Source organism: Syngnathus scovelli, chromosome 2 (genome assembly GCF_024217435.2).
Source record: "Syngnathus scovelli strain Florida chromosome 2, RoL_Ssco_1.2, whole genome shotgun sequence".
NCBI lineage: Eukaryota > Metazoa > Chordata > Actinopteri > Syngnathiformes > Syngnathidae > Syngnathus > Syngnathus scovelli.
This window is the reverse complement of record NC_090848.1, coordinates 12,667,624-12,692,086: the sequence shown is the minus strand read 5'-3', so window position 1 is coordinate 12,692,086 and position 24,463 is coordinate 12,667,624. Positions and strand designations below refer to the sequence as shown.

Here is a 24,463-nt window from a genome sequence, read left to right as displayed (position 1 = left end):
CGCATAAATAAGAACAGGTGCGGTTGATTTATAGTTTTAATAATAGGTTTCATAGTAATATTACAAAGCCTACAGTGACGATGTCAGTCGTCGCTCTTCTTTAAAAGATGATTACATTTTAATCATTTCAGTAGGTCTATTTTAAAGAGCCATCATTAAATGGTTGGATATATATATATATATATATATATATATATATATATATATATATATATATATATATATATATATATATATATATATATATATATATATTCACACATACATTCACACACGCACACACACTGATTATTGATGTGTTGTAGGTATTTTGACACAGTGGGTCAAGAGTACCTCTCAATCTTTGCGGGTCATTTCCAAACTTCCTGTCCATGTCCTCAAGCCTTAATGGATGGATGTATCTTCCTGTCAGGGATGTATGATTCACTGTCCCTGGAACACAACGCCGCCTAATCTTGGAGAGCAGATAAAGCTAATTAGGGGAAAGAGATGTCAGTCATCACAAGTGAGGATGGATGCACATTTTACATACCAACAATAGAATCTCAGTCACTGAAAGCTACACTCAGAAGTGCACATGTAGCTATTAGTGTGAGTTATGCCAGGGGGAACGTGTCAAAGTCAAGCGCTGCATTGACTGCCTCTCTGCTGGCTGTCTGATCTAGCAGCTGTTATGCTTCCCAAAACTAAAATTAGTGCCAAAATGACACAAATCGTAGCTTTTGTGTGAATGACCTTCGCCGTTATAACTCACCCAAGCTAGCAGAAAATTGGCAATCAGCTCTGGTTGGATGTGTAGCATGCATCAATACCGCTGTCACAGACACACGCCTTTTCCGATGATTACAGGAGGTCTGGGGAGTTGAGTGAACTCTGGGATTTGGTGGGGGTTGCCTGGTAGATGACCCACATTAGCTTGTAAAGTCAGGGATAAAAAGGCATATTGAATTGTAGTCAGTGTAGCCTGGGTGCTTCAGCTTTCTTGAGCACGCTTGTGTGTGACGCATAGAGATAATAAAAAGTTGAGCAAACAAACAATTTGGGCAACAGACGTGGTCGTACACGGGTCGTAGGTCGACGCAGCAAGCGAAGGCGGCAACAGGGATCGGACAGCAACCAGACCAGAAGCAAGTCCGGAACAGTCGGATAGCATACAGGACAAACTGACTGATTAGAGTGGGAGGTTTAAATAGGGAAGTTGGTGAGCTGGGAGAGGCGTGGCAATGAGTTTATTAGGAACAGGTGTCTGGCAATGAACGTGGCTGTGAGCAGAGTACGTCATTGGCAAGACGCCGACCGGGTGGTACCGACAGGTGGAGGAGGAGCGCTGACCAAGGTACTGGAGGAGCGGAGGCGTGACAGACTCTTTTTGAATCAAAACCAATTAGAAGAAGGCTGAGAAATCGAAAAAAAAAAAAATGAAACATGCCTGCTATACCAATCAACAACAAAAACAACTCAAATCCCTTTACCCTAATAAATATATTTAATCCGAACTCGACCATCTACATTGGTGTTCACTTTAATACTTGGCAGATATTTAGTATAAAATTATAATACATCCAATTCTTATACATACAACAGAATAGATAGTACAGAGATATAAAAATATGGAGTTTAGAAAAATACTTCAAAAACAAATTGCAGAAAGAATAGTTTTAGGTGGTTTTTTTTGAGGCACACAAATACAGTATTTCTTACGCTATACCTCATATTTATCAAACAAAACAATTCTTACATATGATGATTTGAGTAAAGCAAGAGGTTTTACAACCAATGGGAAATAATATCCTTACTGTAATAAAAGGGAATACTACTTTGTATTTGGTAGAAAAAAAAAAGTCCTTTTTTTTAAGGTCCATGGCGGCCTGCGGAGAATCTGTTACAACGAGTTGGCCGTGATGAAAACGTAAATCCTGGCGTGGAAGGTGGTGAAGGTCCCCTGCCTCCAAAGCTTCATCTCCACATGAATCAAGAAGTCCCTCGGGCCCTCAACCTGTCTGTGTAAGTACACGGCGCCCGTGTAGGCATTTAGCTTGCGGGTGCTGAAGTAGTTTTCCTCGTTTCCCTCCGTGATGCTGACGATGACGTTGTCTCCGGAGTAAGCGGGCGAAGGTCCGATGCGGAAGATCTGAGCGGGGATGACGATGTTGGACTGGAAACTGAGGTAGTAATAGGTGATTCTCAACGGTGACTTTTGACACTCCAGGTAGTTGGGACAGCTCATCCGCTCACAGCGACTACAATTGACCCCAAAAAGCAAAAAGTTGAAAAAAATCAACTCAAAAAAACCCCAAATCTAGAACAAATATTTATTTATTTATTTATTTATTTATTTATTTATTTATTTATAATAATAAAGCTCAGTCTTTATTGACACCATAAGGGAACGATATCTAGTAAAGTGTTTATTATTTAATAATCATCCCATTGTTGTGAATTGATTTTTAGGATACTCACGTGTCAGACACTTTGCGGTAGTTTGCTGGGCAGTTGAGAGAGAGGCAGCGGAAGCCACCTTGGATGTTGTAGCAGGTTTCAGCTAGCGAGCAGTTATGGGCCCCTGTGGTGCACTCATCGATATCTAGACGTTTTGCGTACAGGAAACGAGGCATGAGCGCGGATGTGCAACAAAGATTGAATCATTTCTCCACATATGAATGTTCCTGCAGATGATGTTTTCACCTCTGCATGAGTGTCCGTTTGGTGACATTGTGTATCCGGTTTCCGGACACGTGCACTGATAACTGCCAGCAACGTTGACGCACTTATAAGTGCACAGATGGCCGATGCTTTGGGAACACTCATCGATATCTGGCGGGCAGGGCGGAGATAATTCAACCAGATGATTACCTTCTACTGTCATGGTGTGATGATGCTATTTGTAAAGATGAGTTTGGCACACCTTCACAGGTGTGGCCGTCCTCCCGCAGGTGGTAGCCCTGTCTGCAGTAGCACTGGTAGGAGCCGTAGATGTTGGCACACTCCTGACCGCAAGGGCTTGACAAACACTCGTTCACATCTGGAGATGAAAGGTTCCATCATCCAGCTCATTACTGTCACAATGTATCTGATCAAAGGCTTTTAATTCTTTCTATTTGAACTGAAATGTTGCTATTAAGTCAATTATGTTTTTTGGCTCCAAGGGAGGCAACTCGAACATCATTACCAATAATACACTGTTCACTGGACTGGAGGAAGAATATCAAAAACTCTAGCCCACAATCGCATGCAGACATGTTTGCACACTTTAACCCCCAAAAAATTATGCTGACATGCACCAACATGCACAAATGGATGCACACACAAGCCTACTTTAGCAGCCGCTAATAGACACACCTTCGCAGTTATTGCCATCGCTGGATAAGCGAAAGCCGGTGGTGCACGAGCACTGATAGGAACCCGGAGTGTTCTCGCAGGTCTGAGCACAAAGACGACCCGAGTAGTGCCAGCACTCATTTATATCTGCAAACAAAACAGAGGCTGCAGACTTCGAAGAGGAATAGATTTTAAAACCCAACAGCTAGCGTCCAACGTACCGACACACATGCGTCTGAAGGAGTCGTACTGATAACCGGTCTGACATTCGCAGCGATAGGACCCGGCCAGGTTGTGGCACAGCTGGCCATCTCCGCACCGATGGGCACCGCTCTGGCACTCATCCACGTCTGTAAGACACACAAGGACGTTTAAGAGATGAACTTCTCCATTGTGTGCAAATGGTGGCTTCAATGTCATTTTGCCACCAATGACTTAGAAAACAAGGCTGGGTGAAGATCCAGAGCCCCTTTCAAGCAACTACAATGACTGTAACTACATTCATGCCAAAAATGTAAATGGATCAGTGGTGAGTTTTCTTGGATGCTAAAATTAGCATAACCTATAAGCTTTCACTTCTGATACGATTGCTCTGTGAAATTGGCGAGATTGGAGAAATGTCATTTATTGGATTGGGAAATTAGAATATTTGGTTTCTTTTAGGGGCTTGTGAGGACTCGTTTTTTATCTTATGGATTGCTTACTTGTATGAAACAGGGCATGGACATGTTATGAAAATAGCTGACAAGTGTTTTAAATTGTGAAATGAAGTGAATAATGTTGTTTATTTAGCAACATCTATGTGAAAAGGTCAAATAAGTATTTCCTTTTCAAAGCTCAAATGGTCCAGCTGGTAAAATCGGTTCATGTTCCTTGTCAGCGAAGCAGTAAGTTCAATTTTAAACTCATTATTTTCTTTTTTGAAAGCAAGGACTTTTTACTTTAAATGGAAATGGACACAAGATTGCTTAGCTGTGGCTTTTAATTTGTTCTGTGTCAACTTCCCTACTTGAAATATTTCATGTCAGAAGAAACAAGAAAAAAAAAAGGACAATGATATACCAGCATGATTCTTTTTGTAGTTCAGTGTAACCTTTTAATCATCATCATTTCATTTCTTCATTAAAGAGGACTGACACATTTGTACGACATAACACTCAAGGTGATTCTGTGACTCCATTTGACTTAATGTTCTGTTGGAAAAACAAATGGCTTTGCTCTAATAAAATGTATTCTGTTAAGTTAGAAAGTAAAAAAGTTTCCTCTTTCTCTCTCTAGTCATCACTTGAGTTTATTGTGAAGCAAGGCAAGATGTGTTGTTAACTGCCTCTTCCTATGCGTACTGTATATGACCCCGCCCACCAATGAAGAAACAGAACGCCCGCCCTATAGCAGACCTTAAATGTATTTTTATATTAAAATGTAACTTTTTATTCTCAGATTGCTTGCCCTTCCTTGTCTCTCGTTTATTAAAGAGTTGACATACATATTCAGTTGCCAATCATTTCTTAGTTCTGTGCTTCTTATTTTAACAACGCCAATCCCTCCGACTGTGCGATGTTCAAGTAGTGCCTCGACGCCAAATCTTACCAATACAAGTGGTCCCATCAGGACTGGTGTGATAGCCACGGCTGCATATCATCTTCCTCTGGCACACGTAGGACCCCACTGTGTTGATGCAGTTAAAGCCTAAACTGCACGGCTCGGTGTGACACTCATCGGTATCTGGTGTACAAATACACAAAGCGATCGAAGTGAGGAAAAAAAAAAGGGACACAGAGGCAACGGGACGTCACTTGAATCACATTCAGATATCAACACAGTTGAGATGCTTTGGAGAAATGAACAACATGTCAGATTTTCTCCATATTTCAGAGCATTTCTTCAAGTTCTTTTACAGTGGCGTCGGCTGCCTCAACTTGCCCCAGTTCCTGCCCCTGGGCGCTAATTCCACAGCATCAGTTTGTACTCGGGTAGGACACAGGATTGCCTTTTATCCGCCCCCCCCTTCCACCCTGCACCCCCCAACAGCAGCCTCTCTGATCTCCTGCCTGTGTGGCATTTAACCCCCGTGTCCCGGCGGCCTTGCAACTCACTCACCTGGGCGACAGCAACATGCAGCCATCAAGGGCTGCATGGGAGTCACCTGCTGGCAAAGGCCGCACATAACTAGACTGAACTTGGTTAAAAAAAAGAAAAAAAGAAAACACTCCATTCTCACTCAACATAGTTGGAGCTTATTCTTGGAATAGGCAAAAGTTATTTTACAGTGGCGTCGGCTGCCTCAACTTGCCCCGGTTACTTTTGCATGTTTAGGTCATTTGCTATTCACGTATTAATAACAATAACAATACTTGATGTGTGCGTGCGTATATTTAACCAGAAGGTCAAGTAGAAAGAATTCTCTTACCTAAACAGTTGCCTTGTGCATCCCGTTCAAATCCAACAGAGCAAAGGGGTTTGAGGTTGCACTTGAACGACCCTTCTGTATTTACGCACTCATATTCGGGCATGCAGTCATGACTGCCTTCCATACACTCATTAATATCTGTCAAAGAGAGTAAAACACAAAAGCTGATTAAAGTATGTCCATGAATTTCACACAACTAATGTATTGAATCCTAACCAAATCGTCACAATAACTAATCTGTGCATCCATCATTACTTAACAGTCCATGAGTTTTTCTATTTTTATGCCTTGTTCAATAAATGCTGTAACACAAAATGCGTGCAATGCTTTACTCCACCACTAGATGGCAGTATGGCCTAATGGTGAAGTGTAGGTCTCACGTAAAGCCGGTTCTCCCGGCCTGTTAAATTCTTAAAGCTGCCAGGTAATTAATGATGGTGAGTAATACTATATAGCAATCTTATCTTTATCACCCATAATTGACTAAATGATGCAATTCTATATTTAACTGTCAAAATTACCTCACACCTTCTGCAGGATATTTGAATGAACATCTGTCTAGTTTGACGGAAACTGGTGGCGTATTCCTCAAGAGTCTTCTCAACACCTGCCGTCCAAGGGATTTACTCCTTGTCAATCAAACGACATCTGTTGCCACAGTAAAACCCCAACACTCAAGAGGAATCACTATCTCGAAGAATTACAAATCATGGTGTATATGTGTCGAGTAGTTTCAAATAGTGCCAAATGGAGTTCGCCAGTGTAACTGCATCAGCGAGCCGCCCTAAGGTCACGACAGATTACGCACAAACCTGCAAAGAGAGGAAGCAGGATACAAAATGCAAGACTGGCGGTGACCTCCCTAACAGCCAAGGCATCAGGAATGTGTATACCTTGAACGAATAAAGGATATGCATTCCTAACTGCTGGTGAGAAAGTCGGTTTAAATCTGATGAGCCAGAAATTAACTGGCACAGGCGATAAAGACCTAATTAAAGAAAACAAGGGAGAAATGGATGATATTGTTTGTATGTATCCCCATGGTATACATTCCTTCGCCTGTATTACTTACTGATGGGAAATTGACTTAATCTGTCTGATATATCTAATTTCATACCCAGCAATTTGGAAAGTACGATTTTTTTTTGTGCTGCACCAAGAGTGGGATCTAACATCTGACAATAAATTAAATAGGTCATTCATTGTTATTGTATCTTTTCCCATGTGTTTGTTTGCGTCCTTGGAAGTGGCGAGGGGGTCATTTTAATCATGTGAAGCACTTTGAGTTGCATTCTTATGTATAAAAAGCATTCTATGAAATAAGCTTGATTGACTCATCGATTGGCAATCGAGAATTGTAAGTTGCAATGTTCCCTAGTTTTTTTCAATTTATTACAGCAGTCAGACTGTCAGTATGCTTGCTTCGAAAAATGCTCATGTTATTGTGTATAATTGAAGTTTACCAGTAAAAGCACCCAACGTAACATTTGTCAAAACCTTCTCTGCTGTTGCCGTATTATTGTTATTAGTCAATATATTTTAATGAACAAAATAAGGTCTAATCGGGTTCTCGCACAGTGCGCCATTCAAGCTGGGACCACCACTCGGAATTAGCACCGTATTTCTATCCTGTGCACACACTCTGCAGTTGGCACCCAAAAAATCAACTGTTGCAACCCTCCAAAGCGCCACCTTAATAACCCGAATATTAATGTCAGGCTAGCACAATTGATTATCAATCTCAACCACACCATTGTGTGTCATTCTGGCAGAGCGCCGCAATTAATTTCATCCCCGTTGTCTATTTGCTTCCACTGTGACAAGGGACAAGAGTTCAATTAGATCGTCTTCGTCAGCCACCAACAGGAAGAGACACCAAAGCCTTAATGGCCCAAATGCTTTCTGCTTAGAGCCTCGCTTTTTAATACAGTTTCTTTTTAAATGGTCTTTGTGCTTGATTGAACATTCTTTACATTTACAAGCAGCGCAAGATTGGAGAAGTCGCCTTGATTGGCTCCAACAAAAGCCTGCAGAGGCAAAGAGCACTTGCCGCGCATCTAATAATCATCGACAAGAGCACTGCTGCTGATTTGGGAATCAGATCTCTGCACGGGACAAATTTACGACGCATGGGAGACATATTGCACACTGGGCGCTTGCCTTGCATGGATATGCACAGGAGCTCTCCATCCTGAGATGAAAGTGGAAGCAAATTCCATGGTAGTTCGAGTGGCACGTTTTTCTTATTTCCGTTTTGGCTCTACAATTAGTTCTAATCTATTCAATGTGCTTTATTCATTTTGTGAATTCAAGTATTTTGCTTTTTGATGCTAATACAAGTTTGGCACACCTTTACAAATGTCTCCGTTGATTTGGTATCCCGGGGGACATGTGATCAGTCTTTGGCAGACATAGCTCCCTGCAGTATTCAAGCAGCGTTCGTTCAACTGGCAGGCATGCGCTGACGTACACTCGTTCATATCTGAAACAGAAAGAAAAGAACAAAGGAGAAATGTATCACAGTGAAGAAAGCCAACCCACAAAGAATCTAATTTCAAAGAAGATGTAAAAAATATATCATGTATATTTGAATTTGTATTATTTGTCTATTTCACAGTATGTTGCCAGGAGTTAAATAGGTTAAAGCGGTATCTTCTCTGCACATCTTGAGGTGCTGATGAGATAAGAAGATAAATTAGCAAGAGGCATTCCAAGAATCTCACCCCAATTGGAGAAAAACTGTTCCTCAATGGAGAAGTGAAATTACACACCATATTGTGCTGTAATTGGATCCAACCTCCATACTCGACCCGGGTTAGCTGTCGGCAAATGTTTCCAGTGTTAAATGTGCCTTGCCTTCACAGGATTGTCCATCAGCCATGAGAGAGAAGCCTGGGAAACAAGAGCAGCGTGGCCTTCCGCCCTCAGGGATGCAATGTTGGTCACAAGGGCCGTTTCCTGCAAATATTAAAGCGGGATCAACACACTAAAATAAATTGGCCCCTGCCCTGACCTTGAGAACTAAAGCAAGAGTAATAGGTAATAAAGCCCGTATCCCATTGAGCAGCAAAGGTTAGTTAGCCAGGGTAACATTTCGTCAAAAATGTTCGCCGGGCGCTCACTTAAAAAATGGTGCGTCGAACTAAATTTCTGACTGACAAGAAAAATGTTTGCATTCAGTAGAATATGGTATAAGATGACCATTTTTAAAGCAGTGTTTACTCGAGGATCTTAATTATTAATGTTTTCTCAAATCAGACCTTGACAAACAGCAGAAATTTATAAAAAAAAAAAACATTTTTTGATTTGAAAGTAATATAATGTAATTAAATATTTTAATTCATGAGGCATTATAAAGCGAAATGCTGATAATAGGTGCATCACACGCATTACTTTTCTTAAACCTGTACCCAATAGGGCTGCAAGCTGAGTTTTTTATATATGCGGAGGGCCGCTAGAAAATGGACGACAGGCCGCGAATGCCCCCCGGGCCGTAGTTTGCACACCAGTGGCCTAGCAGATCCAATCATGACTTTTGCAATTGAATAGACATGTCTAACTATCAGCTTCTCTTCCTGTCATTTCAAATGAATTTGGACCTAACAGCGCTCAGTCTTGACTCTCCCTTTCCCCTCGTAAATCTGTCTAACCTTCACAGGGGTTGAGTGGCACCGAAGGCTGGGTGGGTGGCGTAGAAGAGGTGGTGGGCTCCGCCCCCTTGGTCTCATCCTCCTTCAGTGTGTTCTCCTCATCCACTGTCTCTGCGGAAACATGAATAAGCTCATCATAGGCACAAGGGATTACACTATAATCAAGAAGTCTGCCTTGCCTACCGCTGCCGTAGTTAAAGGCTTACACCTATTTCGAATCTGACGCTGGCAGCCGTAGGAAAATATGTAAAAGCGGTGAAGGTGCGGCAGGAAAAAGCATTGCCTACAGACAAACATTTGCCTTTATTGGCCGGCTCCATCCCTGACTGTAATTTTGCATCCTGTTGTGACAGGTTTGTGTTGGCAAAAGTGTTGTTGATCAAGTCTGGTCCGCTGAAGCAAAGCCATACAACGTTATCTGCAAATATTTCTCATACTGGACATGTGAGCCGGCCTCCTGTTTTTAGTTTTTCCCAACCAGTGAAAATATTTTTCATCAAAGCCTGTAAAGCTTTTTTTGTCAGCCATGATTTGTGAAGAAAGGCTGTCAGTTCAGGAAAAGGTTGTCAGCATGTGATTTGAAGGGGCTTTTATCGGGCGGTATCGAGACTCGCAGACAGGAAGGAACTCAAAAGAGACGGAGAAAATAATGCACCGCGATTATGCGGGCAAATTACATCAAATGTCGACGCTGACTTTAAATCATATTTAATACCACAGACACTTTTCCTGCTGTGGAAATGTCTGCTAGCACCACATAAAGTTGTACCTGGTGCACAAGTGAGAGCATCCTCTTGCAGCACATATCCCGGGAAGCACTCGCAGCGGAAAGAGCCTGGTGTGTTGACACATCTGTGGTGGCAGATGCTGCCGCCGTAGATCAGACACTCGTCCATGTCCTCCACCTCAGTCGGCCCCTCCACAGCGTTCTCCCCATGTCGCTCTTCTCCGATCGAGAAGGCCTCATTCGGATAAAGGCTGTCGGCCACTGAAGCACACAGTTTTAATACTTTCATACATAAATACATAATAGTTTACACATTTCTATCTGACGAAAACGGATCACCTGACAATTGATTACCAATGATGGCCGTCACCATAGTAGCTGTGCAGCGCCATTAAAACTGCTTCTTAAAGAGGAAGTCAACTAAAAAAATGTCTTTACAATAATATGTACTATGTGCCACCATTAGTCTAAACATGACATTCTGATTGATACTGCATTTGTGGAATATAATTTAGGCAGCAAAATTCAACCATTTTTATCCGTGTCAGGGGGCGGCCATTTTGCCACTTGTTGTCGACTGAAAATGACATCACAGTTGCCAGCAACCAATCACGGCTCACCAGGTTTCTGATGCTAAGCTATTTATTAGTCGTATTAAGTCAACCAAGTTGTGTTTATTTTATGTTTGAAAAAGAAACGTCACTGTTAAAATGGACTACCAATAAAATACCGGCATAACCAAGTTGATAATTTTATATAATTTATATGATACGGGGTTGTCAGCAACTGTCGAATTTGACTAACTTTGTTCAAGGCAAGTGATCAATAGCGTTATTAAATAACATTTTCAAGGTAACTGTGGCAATACTGCTGTTAGCATAGTACATATAACAGATTAAAATAAAATGACAACGGTAAAATACTAATCCCCCTATATACCGTACAATAAAAGGCATTAACTTTGATCTGTAGCCACTCTAGGCCGGCAACGATTTACAAGCAGAACTATCCTTTAGAGCGATTTGGTTTTCCAATTAAATGAGTTTTCAAACTGCAAGCAATACACAACGCCAAGACAAAACTTGGAACAGCAAAGCAGAGAAGTAAAAGCAAATACACTACTCGATCTCCTCGAATTAACCAAGCGAGCTGGACAGGACGATTGCACTTTGTTCTTGGAGGCCATTACGCCATTTGTCAGCCATGCTGGGGGACCTGCTTCATTTAAATGCCAAGAAAACAGATTACCTTTGGTCCGAAGCACTACTTTTTCCCGGCAGTGCATCGATTGAATGCTTTCACCTCTTGGCATGAGCCATCCAACACGTTAGTAATTTGCTTTGTGTTTTCTTTTTGTGGTTTCTGCACTTCCTGTCCATACCTCTTTTTGGTGGTGAAGTAGCACTAAGGGCGGGCTTCTCTTTAACAGCATGCCAGGTTTCATGACCCTCGTCCCATGACTCCGCCCCCTTACAGCAAAAGAGGAAAACGTGTCTGCAGGGGAGGCCCATGTGCCGGTGGGCTTTACACTCTTGACCTTCACTGCGGAACTTCAGCCCCAGAGAACAGCAGTCACAGCACTCCTGGAAGTTATAACATGTAGCATGTGGCTTTTGGGTTTTTGTGGCTGATACAGTTGGCTACAAAGTAGATACTTCATTGGCACACAGATCGTCTACGGCAGTTTCAAATCAGATGCACAAGAGTTGGCCTTTCTAATAGAAACATACATTGATTTCCTTCCGTCCTCGAGATTTAATTAAGAAAAAAAAATCCCTCAAACAAACTTAATTTCGCTTTTCAAAAGACGTTTTTTGTTTTTAAATGTAATTATTGTCATTCATGTGATCGTTCCGAAAATATGTGCAGGCTGTTCAATAATCAAGTTGGGAAATGAATAAATTGTTTGTTTGTTCAATCAAGAGTTTGTTTCATGAATCCATCTGGGAATGAGCTGCTAAAAATTGTTTGGAACAAAATATTATACTGTGAAAAAAGTTTCAGTCCAAAAAAATCCTTGACATCGTTGAAGTATTTAAAGGACGACATTAACAGAAAATTGGCAGAAAACGTCTCTTGTTGCATTACCGTGTTAAATTATTCGGTCCATTTCCTGAACATATTTCTGCAATTACAAAAAGGTCAAACATTTCTTCCAGAGGTCTCCTTTGAAGATAGCAAAGCTTGTAAGACGGTGGGAATCTTCAGCAATAATTGACTTTCAGTCATTTGTCGAAATTAAATAAGGCAATTGACCAAGGACTTGAACTAGAATCATCAAACACTGACTACATAGCATCAATTATTCTGTGACTAATGCAATTGTCAAATACAAATTCGGACAGAATTCAGTCTAACTTGTAAATTGTCATTTTGACTGAACCCAGCGAACTACGTTTGCCCTTTGCTGCTGCATCAGGCCACAATGACTTGCCTTGTAGGAACTGTGCCCACACGTATCAACGGCATCCTCTACACACATATCTCCGTCTTTGGCCGCACCAATTCCAGCCAGACATCGGCTTTCTCTCAGGGAGCCGAGGCAGCACCGCTGCTGAGATGTCCTGACAGAAAGAAAAAAAACATATAGGTGAAAAAGACCGCTGAGACATGATGGAGTTTATTCCAAAAATACTAATTATGAATAATTACAACAATTGAACAATTTTCTGGATTTAACTGCAATTTGAGGTTATGCTTGTAGCAAAAAACGCAAACGAAAATGAAATCATTAATTTGTCAATTGACCTTGAAAAAGAATTCGCCCGTTTCGTCACTGTAAAAAAATGTTTGAAGTACAAAGTTTCAAGTCAACACGCTTTGCTAAAAGATGTTGCTGTTTTGTGTTGTGTTGTGGCTTTCTAACAAAGGATTACTTTCCAGAACAGCTGTCAACAATTCTATACTCAACCCCAACTTAAAGTACAAACAACGTGCTTGCTTTGTTGCTCTAACTAAAAGTGTTGCCTTAAATGACAGTAATTTATATTTTCAAGTCCAAATAGATCATTTTCATGTTGGCACATATTCTGCTGTAACTCCTCAAACCAACCTCAAGATTTGAAATATTGAACATGACACAGGGTACGTTCAAATGAAATGAAAACATGTGCAGGACTTGGAACAAAAGTCTCACCAGCAGATGGACTGTCTATCTTGCGTGGGTCGATCCATGTTGTTGCAGTGACCATTAACTGAAGCCCATTTTGCCCCAGTCTCACAGCAGGCTTCCACCAGCTCCACGACAGACACTGTGAAACATAAACACACATTTTTCCTGACTCCACGTTTCATACTCTTTAAATATTAGAAACAAATGGGAGTTCAGGTGGAACAAGGTTCACATTTGAATGGCTTTGATACGGCAGTAAATGTCAAGCGAGCAGACAGAATTAAAGAATTAGTACTGTATTTGGCGATGGTACACTGATACTAAGAGGCACATTTTGTTCTCAGATTTCCCATCCCTCACATTCACTTGGCAGGGAGAAGCACGAAACCTGTTGAAAATACATTCAGAGCAAAATTGGACTTATTTGCAACATCTGGGCTAATCAGCGCAGGAGCAGAGGAAAGAGCAACACATTAGCACTTCCTTTGAAACTGGGTCAAGGAGCAGACGGAGTAAAAACACATTATCCAGTTTACTGGGAAAATATGCTTTTACATGGCAGTGCATTCCATCTTGGAGCTAAACTAGCTGCCCTGGTGCCTTTCTCAGCCAACATATACTAGTATCAAGTATTTCTCATACAATAACCTTGTTTGAATCTTATGATTCTGTTTTAGGTGGTGGCATTAATCTAAAATTACTGATTTTAAAAATTTTCATTATTTTTCTGTATATCTTAGTCCTTTGGCTCCAAATCCTAAATCACCACATGTGAGCTACTGGTGACATGTACCTGAAATTGACTGCTCACCAGCTCAGGGCATACCCCGACAGGCTCCAGCCCACCTATGAGCCTAATGACAACAAACAGTATATAAAATGGATGGATGCCTCCAACAGTAACTATGTTGTGTTTGGAACTAGTGATCGTGAGGCTTTGGTGGGGAGGTATGCCTTCTATCAACATTTTTTCTTCAAAATTACACTACACAGTCCATTTTTGACATCCAAGTGTGGACTGCAAACCATGAAGTACAATAAAAATCATTTTCAGAATCAGTTTTTTGTAGCAACACATCCTATCAATGGGGCATAATTGTGGGTTCTTTATTCTTTACCAAAAGAGTACCGTATTTTCCGTACTATAAGGCACAGCTGAAAACCTCAAATTTTCTCAAAAGCCGGCAATGCGCCTTATAATCCGGTGCCCCTTATATATGGACCAATATGGATTCGTGGATGAGGACTAATTTATTAATGTAAGCTTTACGTGTTTATTTTATGTGTTGTGTGATAGTAACGTTTGAGCAACGTTGAGTTATTGATATCTTGTTATCATTTTCACTATTTTGAGTATTACTATATTGTGATTGCATTAACGTTTGAGCAACGTTGAGTTATTTATTCTATGCGCCTTATAATCCGGTGCGCTTTATATATGGACAAAGTTTTAAAATGGGCCATTTATTGAAGGTGCGCCTTATAACCCGGTGCGCCTTATAGTGCGGAAAATACGGTACCACAATTTTGCCTTTGAGTGGAGAATGAGGACCATCTTTATTCACCAAGCCTGTCATTTTATTTGTCTATTAGTGAAAGGTACCACATACTTGCCTCTTGTCCAAATCCAAACCAGTGACATCAGTCTCTTGGAAAATATGTCGGTAGAATAACAAAGGACAGGTACAGCTCTCAACATGTCTGGAGTGTCATAAAAGCAGCCGCATGCTGCCACTAATCAAGGCTTGTTTTGCAGACTTAGAAATGAGTTTCCATACAGTTGAAGTGGTTAGAAAAAATCCAACATTTTAATAAGAAGGCCTACGTCATCTTATCCTTGCAGATGGCTGTTTGTGAAAGCCAAAAGGTGTTTTTTGTCAAATATCAAATCCACTGCAGTCAGTTTGGATTCTGATTGACAGTTTTTGCCTTAATCTCCTTGAGACTCTTAGCCAACAATCATTTCATTCGTCTTTTTTAACAATAGGTTTACAGTAAATTGACACAAGCTATTAGGAGTTGCCTTGGGCTCAGATGGAGCCGGAACGCTCAATCCAATTACACCTCCTTGCGGCACCCTTCACCTATCTGCAGCCCGAAGAATGTGGCAAGATGAAACTGCCATTCATTATGTTTCACATAGCACACAACTACACTGAAAAAGAGAAATCCCAGACTGTGTAAATGGGGTAAAAAACTAGAACATTGTTTTGCTGATAAAAAAAAAAAAAAAACGCTTAAAAAACACTGACAATCAAGGCGAACACATTAGCTAAGAGCTATTTCTAACTCCCTACATACACCTAATCTAAGTTGACCTTTCCCACGTTTTTACTGGCTCAACTTGCTGTTTTCAAAGTACTGATGTGCAGTAAATTATGTAGAATACGTTTTATGAAATTTACTGTGTGGGATGGGTCGGGGAGGTTAAGGCCACAAATTTGCCATCTTAAGAGATATTACAAGTGCTGGAACAGAGCTATTGCTTCACCGACGGAGCTGGCTGTGCAAATGTACACTTGGGACAAGGCAATGTCCTGCTTCGTTGGATCCTTACTGAAAGGCAAATAAATCCTGGTTCTCTCGTTGTGCCTCTGATGCACCAATTTACCAGGAAGCCAATTCTGAGTACAGTATTTGAATAATAAATACAAACACAATGTTACACTCCCAACGCCCAAAAGATGCTACTTTTCTCACACTAGCAGATTTTTAATGGCATAGAGCTAAACCTAATAGCTAATCTAGTAGCTACATTTCAGTGATTGCTGTCCAGACAAAGAGGCAAACAAACTGCAAACAGATGCTGGCGCATTGCTACAAGGGAGCTAAAGTTGCCAGGAGCCAACGAGCAACTCTTAAGGCTGGATAAAAACTTGTTACAGGCTGTCAGGACTAATTTGAATTCTTATAGCCTGTGCTTCTCAAAAACACAGGCTGAATTCATTTCAAACAGCTCAACATCTGCTTTGAAAATGAATATTCAATTGGTTTAGTATGTTCAACTCAAAACAACATATTCCTTGCTTCTCATTTCCTCTTTGTACTCGATTCATTCCAAGGTCTGAATTCAAAGCAGAAAGCAGGAAAGGCTCATTCAAGGCTCCAGATGTCTTGATTTTGGTATGACTCCAGCCCAATGAGAAGTGTGGTACTAATTATTTTATGAATGCAACAAATAATTTTGAGTCTACTAATATATACACATAAGATACTTTTTATTATTTTTCGGTGTGTGGGACAATGTTTCTGAGCAGTACATGACAAATGCATACTGGTTCTTTTGGATCAAGAAATGTTGTGGAGGGCAGATTGGAATTCTTGTAAGTGATCTAAAAGACACCAATAACCCGAGATTGACCTCATTCGTATTCCTGACACACACGCAAAGGTCAACTCTGGAATTCACCTTGCATTTCAAAAAATGCATCTGTTGGCCTCACTCCCACATTCTGCATGTTACGACAATGCTAATAATAACCTGTTTTGTTTTTTAAGTTTGCAGTCCAAGTGAAAAGGTAATATGGAGGTAAGCTTCAGATCAGCTGATTACTGGCAAGATTGGGAAAGTAGCAAACTCACAGGAGACAAGTCATCACAGCAGCTCTGTAGGGAACACTGAGTTTGGTCTGGCAATCAAGTCACTACAGTGGCCTCATTCATCACACTGGTCTTACGCCATTTGCAGGTACAACCCCCAAGAAATCCTATACTAAATCCGGACTGGTATCAGAAGGCATCAACAATCCCAACCCCATTTCCTCTTGAGCGCATTCTGCATCTGTTTGGACTGAGGGAACAAATGAGATGGAGTCAACACATTTATTTTGGAACACAGCAAAGGGCGGATGATTAGAAAAGGTCATCAAAACGTATAGGATACAAAATTTTACAGCTCAAGATCCAAATTAAAGATTAAGTAAATAACAGACATGAATCAAAAATCCTAATTGATGATAAAGACAAGGCATTCTCAATCTTTTTGCAATCCACATCCTTGTGAAAATCAGAATTCCATCCTCAAGCACGATACGCAAAGCTCACACTTGAGTCAGGCGTGACAAGGCCTGTAACATTCCCTAAGCGAGCACAAATAAAAATGAACTTTTCTGACTTTCAGTCATCAACTTAACACCTCGAAAGCAACTTGACACAGCGCTGCAAGTTCACCGGCACAGAAACACCTCCGAAATGCATTCAACATATGTTATGCGTACCTACAAATGCCAGGTGCTGAAAGAAGTCGGTCTGACAGGCACAGACAAAAAAAACCAGACCCTTAAACTAGCCTAAGTAGAAAAAAGAAACTAATTTTGAATTCACTGTCCTCTCTTCCCGATGTATTATAGTGTCAAATATATGCCCAATTTCCTGGCCCCCTCCTACTTATAAATAATCTTCTCCACCCAAGTTTTTTTCCCTGCACTTTAGCCAAGGGTAGATAAATGCTATCTGAGGCAAACACACTTTTCATGCACAATTGTAATGCTTTTCCTGGAACATTGCCAGTTTGAATAGAGTCATTATGAATTCCTCCTCAAAAGACAGGAAGTGAGACAACGCATGTGTCGCATGGAAACGTCACAATAGTTGCAACCCCACCTTGACCTTGCTGGGGTCAAAATCAGCACAGTGTAGTTTGTATCTAAGTGGACATTTATCGGCGTCATGTTTGTCAACACACAAAGAGAAAGGAGAAAACACTTACCGTTTAGCTCTCTATCTTCATGCTGGGGTTGGTAGTGGGAGGCGTTTTGAGGGTGTCTTTGGGGCTGCTCTCCATCCCCCCCCAACCTGATTGGAGTCATCCTGGTGGGCAGGATCTGGATTGTGGTCTGCGAGCTCTGAGCCTTCTCATCAGGACTCTGTCCGTGCTCCATTGAAACGATAGGGCCGCCAGAATGGACGACGTGGTGATTCCTGACACGGCTATCTCGACTCTTTTTATTGTGGCTCTGATGTGCCATTTTGTGCACCAGCGTTCTTCTACCGCTGTTTCCTTCATTTTCTTGGTGTGACCTGCGGTTCTCCAATGTCACTTTCTGTGTTGTTGTTTCAAGTGTTGATGTTTCTTTTTGAATCGTCGTGCTTATTGGACCCTGGTTACGCATGTCATCATCCTCACTGCTCTCCTCTGTTTTTTGTGGATCCCTCAGCGCGCTTCTGTCATCATTTGAGGTGGAGCTTGATTCAGGGTAAGTCAGTGGAACTGTAGTTGGTTGGGCCAGATTTCCGATTGGGGGAGATGTTGCCTCAGGCTGTGAGTAGTCATAATCATCTGTGCCAAAACTGGGTGGATCTGGCTTGTACAAGGGGAGCGTGTTTCCCAGCATTAACTTGGTTCCAGAAGCACGGCTGTAAGTGTCTTTCGGAGTTTTGGTGTTCTCAGTGGTGGTTGCAACCTGTGTGGGCTCATTAACACTTTGGACGTCACAGTCAGGAATATGCGAGCACATTAGCTTGCCCCCCTCATCTGGACAGTGGCATACCTGACACTGGTCTATCTTAAAAGTAAATCCTGCTTCAAACTTCTTGTTGCCATGGGTACAACCAATCTGCCCACATTCCGCACAGCCATCTGCAGGTTGTAAAATATCAATGCAGTTTGGTGGAATTTCAGGGCACTCCATATAACGGCAGCTTATCGTCCCTCCTCCCTGCGGACAAGCGCATTCGGTGCTCCCAAAATCCACAAAGTAGGATTTGCCCTCTGGGACTTTCCCTTTACGGAAGCCTGCTTGGACACAATCGTAGTATTGGTAGCCTTCACAGGAGCAGCCTTTTTGTGAACAGGTGGGACAGCAGGCTTCTGTGTCTAGGATGGTTTCAATGCAGTTCTGCAGAACTGGGCACTCCACACCTGTGCAGTCCTTCTGGCTACGGCAAGTGTGAATGCGCAGCAGAACCCAACACAAACACAAAACAAGTCTCTGTGCATTCATTTTGTGTTTAGAGATAGAAGACAACACTGTTTTTTTAGGTGGATTCCAAAACAGGTGTTTCTGTTAGCCTGTGGAAATGAAAAATTGTGACATATTAATAGTGGGCTAAACTTTATGGTGTCATAGTCATTAACTTTGATAGCCTGCCAAATATTGTTTTCTCTAAGCTTTTGTTTTGGTACCACATGGGGGTTACAAGTCATGGGTTATATTTAACCACATGTGAAATTGAGACAAAAAGTGATGCTAACAGGGAAATATGCTCCACAATAACACAGCGAAATTCATCAGCTGCTAGTAAAAGAGTGCAAAAACATAGAAGGTTACGACGCAACAAATCACTGAATTGCTTTCCCTCTGGATCATCGCACATCTTAAAACGTTTTCAATAAAAGTCTACATGGCCAACACACGCAGCTTGACATGTTCTAAGTCATGAACTTTGGTAGTAATACATTTAATGGATAGCCAAGATGTTTTTTTCACATGTGCACTGTCTACAGGTAGGAAAGCAGCGCAAAGTTTTCGTCGTCAGAGTAAGCGATGTGACTACAAATCAGTGCCTTTTGAAAACCAGGTGTTTTCTATTTTGCTTTTCCTATTGCTGCTGGTATTTTGCGTGGGCTGCAAAAGCCAACTGTGGCATATCTTCTGAACATATTTGAATCATAAAATATATATATTTGTTCAGAGTGATTTAGGTAGTTGTTGATATCTCTTCCTCAAATGTTTTAAGCAGCCTTATTTCACAAGTTGGTTCTCGTGGAAAGCAGGGCTGTTTAAGATGTGGCAGATAATTGTGACAAAGGAACAAACTTGTTGATCTTGGAAGCATGACACATAAAGTATTTTTGTATTAATCCCCAGATAACAGGTAGTTAATTTACCAAACACTAAAAATGTGAACCTTTGGTTACAAAATGTAACCAACGATTCAAACGTGGAGGTCACCAAAGTGATTTTCATGCCATTAAAATATATGTAACATCTGTTTCACCACGTTAAGCCACTGTGGAACATAAAAGCGTCCTGCTGCAGTACCATTTAGGGAGTCAATGATGTCTTTGTGCTCAGCGGGTACAAAATTATTTTACCAGATCTCCTGTCTTTAAAAGGCACGTGGCCCCTTTGCTGTGGCGCCTTACTATGATCATGAGAGACCATCTAAAAATGACCCAGACAACTGTCTCGAATATTCAAAGCCTTTTGTTTCTTTGGATAATCAGGAGGAATTAGTGTTAAATTGTGATTTGTGTGTTTTTCTCTTCCGTCCAGGGGTCAAAAGCTGAACTTTAACCACAACAAATGAAGTGCGTGCACATACGCACAACCTCACGTGCAAACCTTGTTTTGGATTTTGAGCAGCTTATAATGCACAAAGCTTTTTTTTTTTTTTTTAAATGCTTGCAGTTAGAAAAAAGATCACTTAACCACAAATGTTGAAGTACAAATAAAAAAGGTTGTTACAGACTGTGTTAAGAAGATGACATTTAAATTGTAAGTTCATAACCAAGCATGCAAAATCTACATGGAATTTAAAAAAGCAGCAAAAATAAATCATTCCCAACATTGCTGCTTGCGTTACAAACATTACATATCCTTCCAGTGCACGGGCTGTTTGGAGTCGACCTACCTTGAACCCGATCCTGCAGAGTTGTGCTTCCCAAAGAAACTTGCGCGTAAAAAATGTGAGCAAGCTCAACTTCCGAGTAGACTGGGAGCGCCCTTGCCTTTTTTATTAAGGGAGGAGAGGAGAGAAGAGGAGAGGGGGGAGGGTGGGAGAAAGCCCGAGGGTGGGAGAAAGCCCGACCAACAATTCTACCACTGGCAACGCTTTGCAAAGATTTATGCCACTCCTGTCCCTGCAACACAAAATAGCGGACATTTGCTGCAGCCTAATGAAGATACAGAAATTGTATGTTCACCATCAGTTTTAAAAGCCAAAATGCAGTTTAAATATGTATCAGAGAAGAATCAATAGTATTTATCTGTAATCAAATGTACACTTTATTTTATTTATCAATTTAAGGTGGCAAACTCCAGCAGATGGCACTGTCTTCATAATTGACTGATAACGGGGGAAAAAAGTGTTTTATGCTTTATGTGCATCAGCATTCAGCATCCATTTTCACATTTAGCATGTGAATCATCATCAAACTTAAAAAATATCACTTACTAAATTAAAACCACCCATTTTTATGAGTAAAAGCCCCGGAACGTATGAGTGATGTATGTTTGTTGCCCAAATTTCCTCAATTACATTCATAAAAAATAGTTGTTTCTGCTTCAAATGAGAATTTTCCTCCTGAAGAGTACATTTATACTGATGAAGACGTGTAACCAACATGAAAGAGAAGCTGTCTGTGTGTGGTCACACAAACGACAGTTAAACTGGCAAATCAATCAGACGTATTGCACTACCATTGGCCATATAGCCAATGCAACCATTTGGGCTGCCCTAAAGAAGCAATAAACCACTGGTGTACTAAATAACAGCCATCAAGTAAACAACAGCTGTGGAAGATGGACACATTTTGAAGGCTGTGAAGACAAAGACCCTAAAACAGCAGTTAGAAAAGATTGTGAACATGACCAAAAGGACAGATGGTACACTTGAAGGTGCAAATCACTATTCAGTCTTCATTTTAAAAAACAAATAATGACATCAGACAGCAGGAGAGTATTGCTCCAGGAAGTCCCCTACTCCGCATTCTTCTTCCATATAATCTTTTCCATCCAAAATGCCACTGGTTGTCACACAATTGGAGGCAGATGTATGACGTCGGTCTACTGAGTTCTACAGACTCGCACAATTATTGTTAATAAGACCTAAGGAGCTCTGGAGCTGGCTAATCCCTGGGGAAGCCGTTTTTGTTGTGAAATATAACCAGCCGCCACCCGTTAGAAAGCAGACTTTCGAAAGGAAATAAAATAAAAAGATCAACAGATGTTGCACCTCACGGGTTGATCACAACGATGACATAACACCTATGATCTAAGGCCACCCGCAGCAACACGTATGTTGCAAGACACTTAGTGAATGATGTCACATAAAATTCAAACAGCTTTCTTCCGAATAGCATGTTTAAAAATGAAAGTCTGCATCGTTAAAATCCAATGACTGCAGGAAACATGAATTAATATTGAAGGGATGGCATTGTGCTGCAGGTAGTAGTAACCAAACTAATTGACCTCCCGCAGTAGTCGACCTCCCCGTTCGAGCTGGCGAAAGACCCCCCCAGGTGTTGTCGTGGCTCTCAGCCCATGAGATAACATCATCTGACACATTCTGATTTGGGCGACGTAATTTCACCCCACGCTGTTGTAATTTCTCATCTATGCATGCTTGAATGGTGACTTGCGCCACTTCTAATTGAGTAACAATCTGTTCCTGCTTTGTATATTGAATTAAAATTGCAAAATGGCTTCTGACAATAGCAAAGCTTTCAAAGTCTGCAGGGTTTTTGCTAAAGTTGATGTTAGTTGTCATGACATCATTGACCACCTGCCCTGCTCTCTCCCTCACTACCCATCCTCCACCAGTACTGTGGCAGGCGTGGTGGTTGTTATCTGTTCATTGTTAACTATACACTTTTATATCCAGAGCTTTTGTCTTTTGTTTGAACAGGTGAATCGCTTCTTGCTGAAATTGAAATTGTTTGGATGAGGTCATCCAAAGTGACACCTAATTAGTTACCTGATCGCTCCATGCTTACCTCAAGAAATTACTGTATTTACAAATTATGTAAGATACAGCTTTGCCCTCGGGGTGTCCCTGGTCCCATTGTGGGAGATGTGGGGGAGGAGAATGCTAATATACTAGCTTTCATCTCAGATGGACAATGACTCCGAGTCCCAACCAATGCAAGTCACCAACAACGTACTTGGTAGCTCATTCGGACACAGACTGCTTCATTCATATGGCGACAATTGCAGAAAAATAGACTTCATAACTGTCTTGTAGTTGGCCTGGGTTGCAATGAAATTGTACTATTCTTAGAAAAAGAACAAGTTTTTATTTTTCAGAACTCATCAAATGTGAATGCAAGACTCAGTAGGACACAATTCCCATCAGTTGCATCTCAACGTTTTTTGTTTAGGTCAACCAATGGATTAAGTAATGGCTTTACATAGACTTTTAACACCAAATTAACATTACATTGTAACACTTTCACTTCCTTTCATTTGTATTACAATCTGATTTGGAACATATAACATCTTTCCTGGATTGTAACATACATTTAGTTGTAAACTTCCAAAATGACAAACTATTAAATTTCTGGCAGAAATTTATTGCGTGGTTAGATATTGATTACGTATTTAGTGTCATGGCATAGTGTGCCCATTTGTGTACCTAAGTCAAGTAAGGCATGCAGCCAAGTAAATAACTTTGATGGTAGAATGGTGCTGTTCATGCATGCCAGATGAGGACGCATTTGGGAATCAGTCTTTTCTGAATGACATCATCCAGCAAGATTTTCATGAATGGAAGATACACATGGCATCACTTAAAGATTATTGTAGTTCAGGGATCAATTGTTGTCATCACAAAGTGACAGATGTTTGCTCAACAGGCAGTTTTCACTTAAAATGGACAATAGTGGAGCCTCTATCTAAAGTAATGATGTCATTTTTTTTTAAACCTCAGACATTCTGTCATTCTAATCCTTACCTCACTTATTGTGTTTTGCATTAATGAATTGTGAAGCTCAAATCCAGCTGCCTTGTAAAACTAAATTACACTCATTCTGAATTTTATTCTTCATTGTCATCATGGCGCTGAGGAGGATTTCATTCCTTTTAAGCTAAGCACGCATAGTGTCGACATGTCTTAATTGTATGTGTAGACGGTTCCAATCATTTTTTAATAATCATGCAACCTATTGGAACTCTAATCTTGATGGTGATTGGCTGTTTTGCTCATCCTAAAATGATTCATAGAAAATCTTAAATTGCAGTTGGCAAAGTAAAGTGATGTGAAACACATCCACAGTGTATGCGCTAATTAAAGCGTGCATCTCTCTTAAGAAGAGGAAACCACAAAGAGGGAGGTGCACAACTACACTGACTTCAAAGTGGATCAGAGCACGGTACACCAAATTCAGGATGGCTAATTAGAATTTGGCAACACATTAGGGTTTCATCTGAGGCCTACTGTAAATGTCAGAGAAAATGATGCCTGGCCAACATTGAATCCAACATTGTTGGAAATACATACCTTGCATTATATATAAAAGTAATTAATTGCTCTATAGTGAGTGGTAAACAGCTGGTGGAATTTATTGAACAGACAGGAAGTTGGGT

General features: G+C 40.9%; 1 protein-coding gene across 1 annotated transcript; it reads right to left on the bottom strand.

The window, feature by feature from the left end:
* Positions 1–1,467: 1,467 nt before the first annotated feature.
* Positions 1,468–20,957, bottom strand: fbln2 (fibulin 2). Its single transcript, XM_049753874.1, has 17 exons — positions 20,793–20,957; positions 17,926–19,227; positions 13,242–13,356; positions 12,540–12,669; positions 11,487–11,688; positions 10,148–10,366; positions 9,379–9,489; positions 8,585–8,686; positions 8,079–8,210; positions 5,729–5,866; positions 4,909–5,043; positions 3,540–3,668; positions 3,340–3,465; positions 2,906–3,022; positions 2,686–2,814; positions 2,461–2,584; positions 1,468–2,240 (listed from the first exon to the last, which is right to left on the bottom strand). The coding sequence occupies exons 2-17, from the start codon at positions 19,157–19,159 to the stop codon at positions 1,883–1,885; spliced, it is 3,501 nt and encodes a 1,166-aa protein (XP_049609831.1). The 5' UTR covers positions 19,160–19,227; positions 20,793–20,957; the 3' UTR covers positions 1,468–1,882.
* Between the last annotated feature and the right edge of the window lie 3,506 nt (positions 20,958–24,463).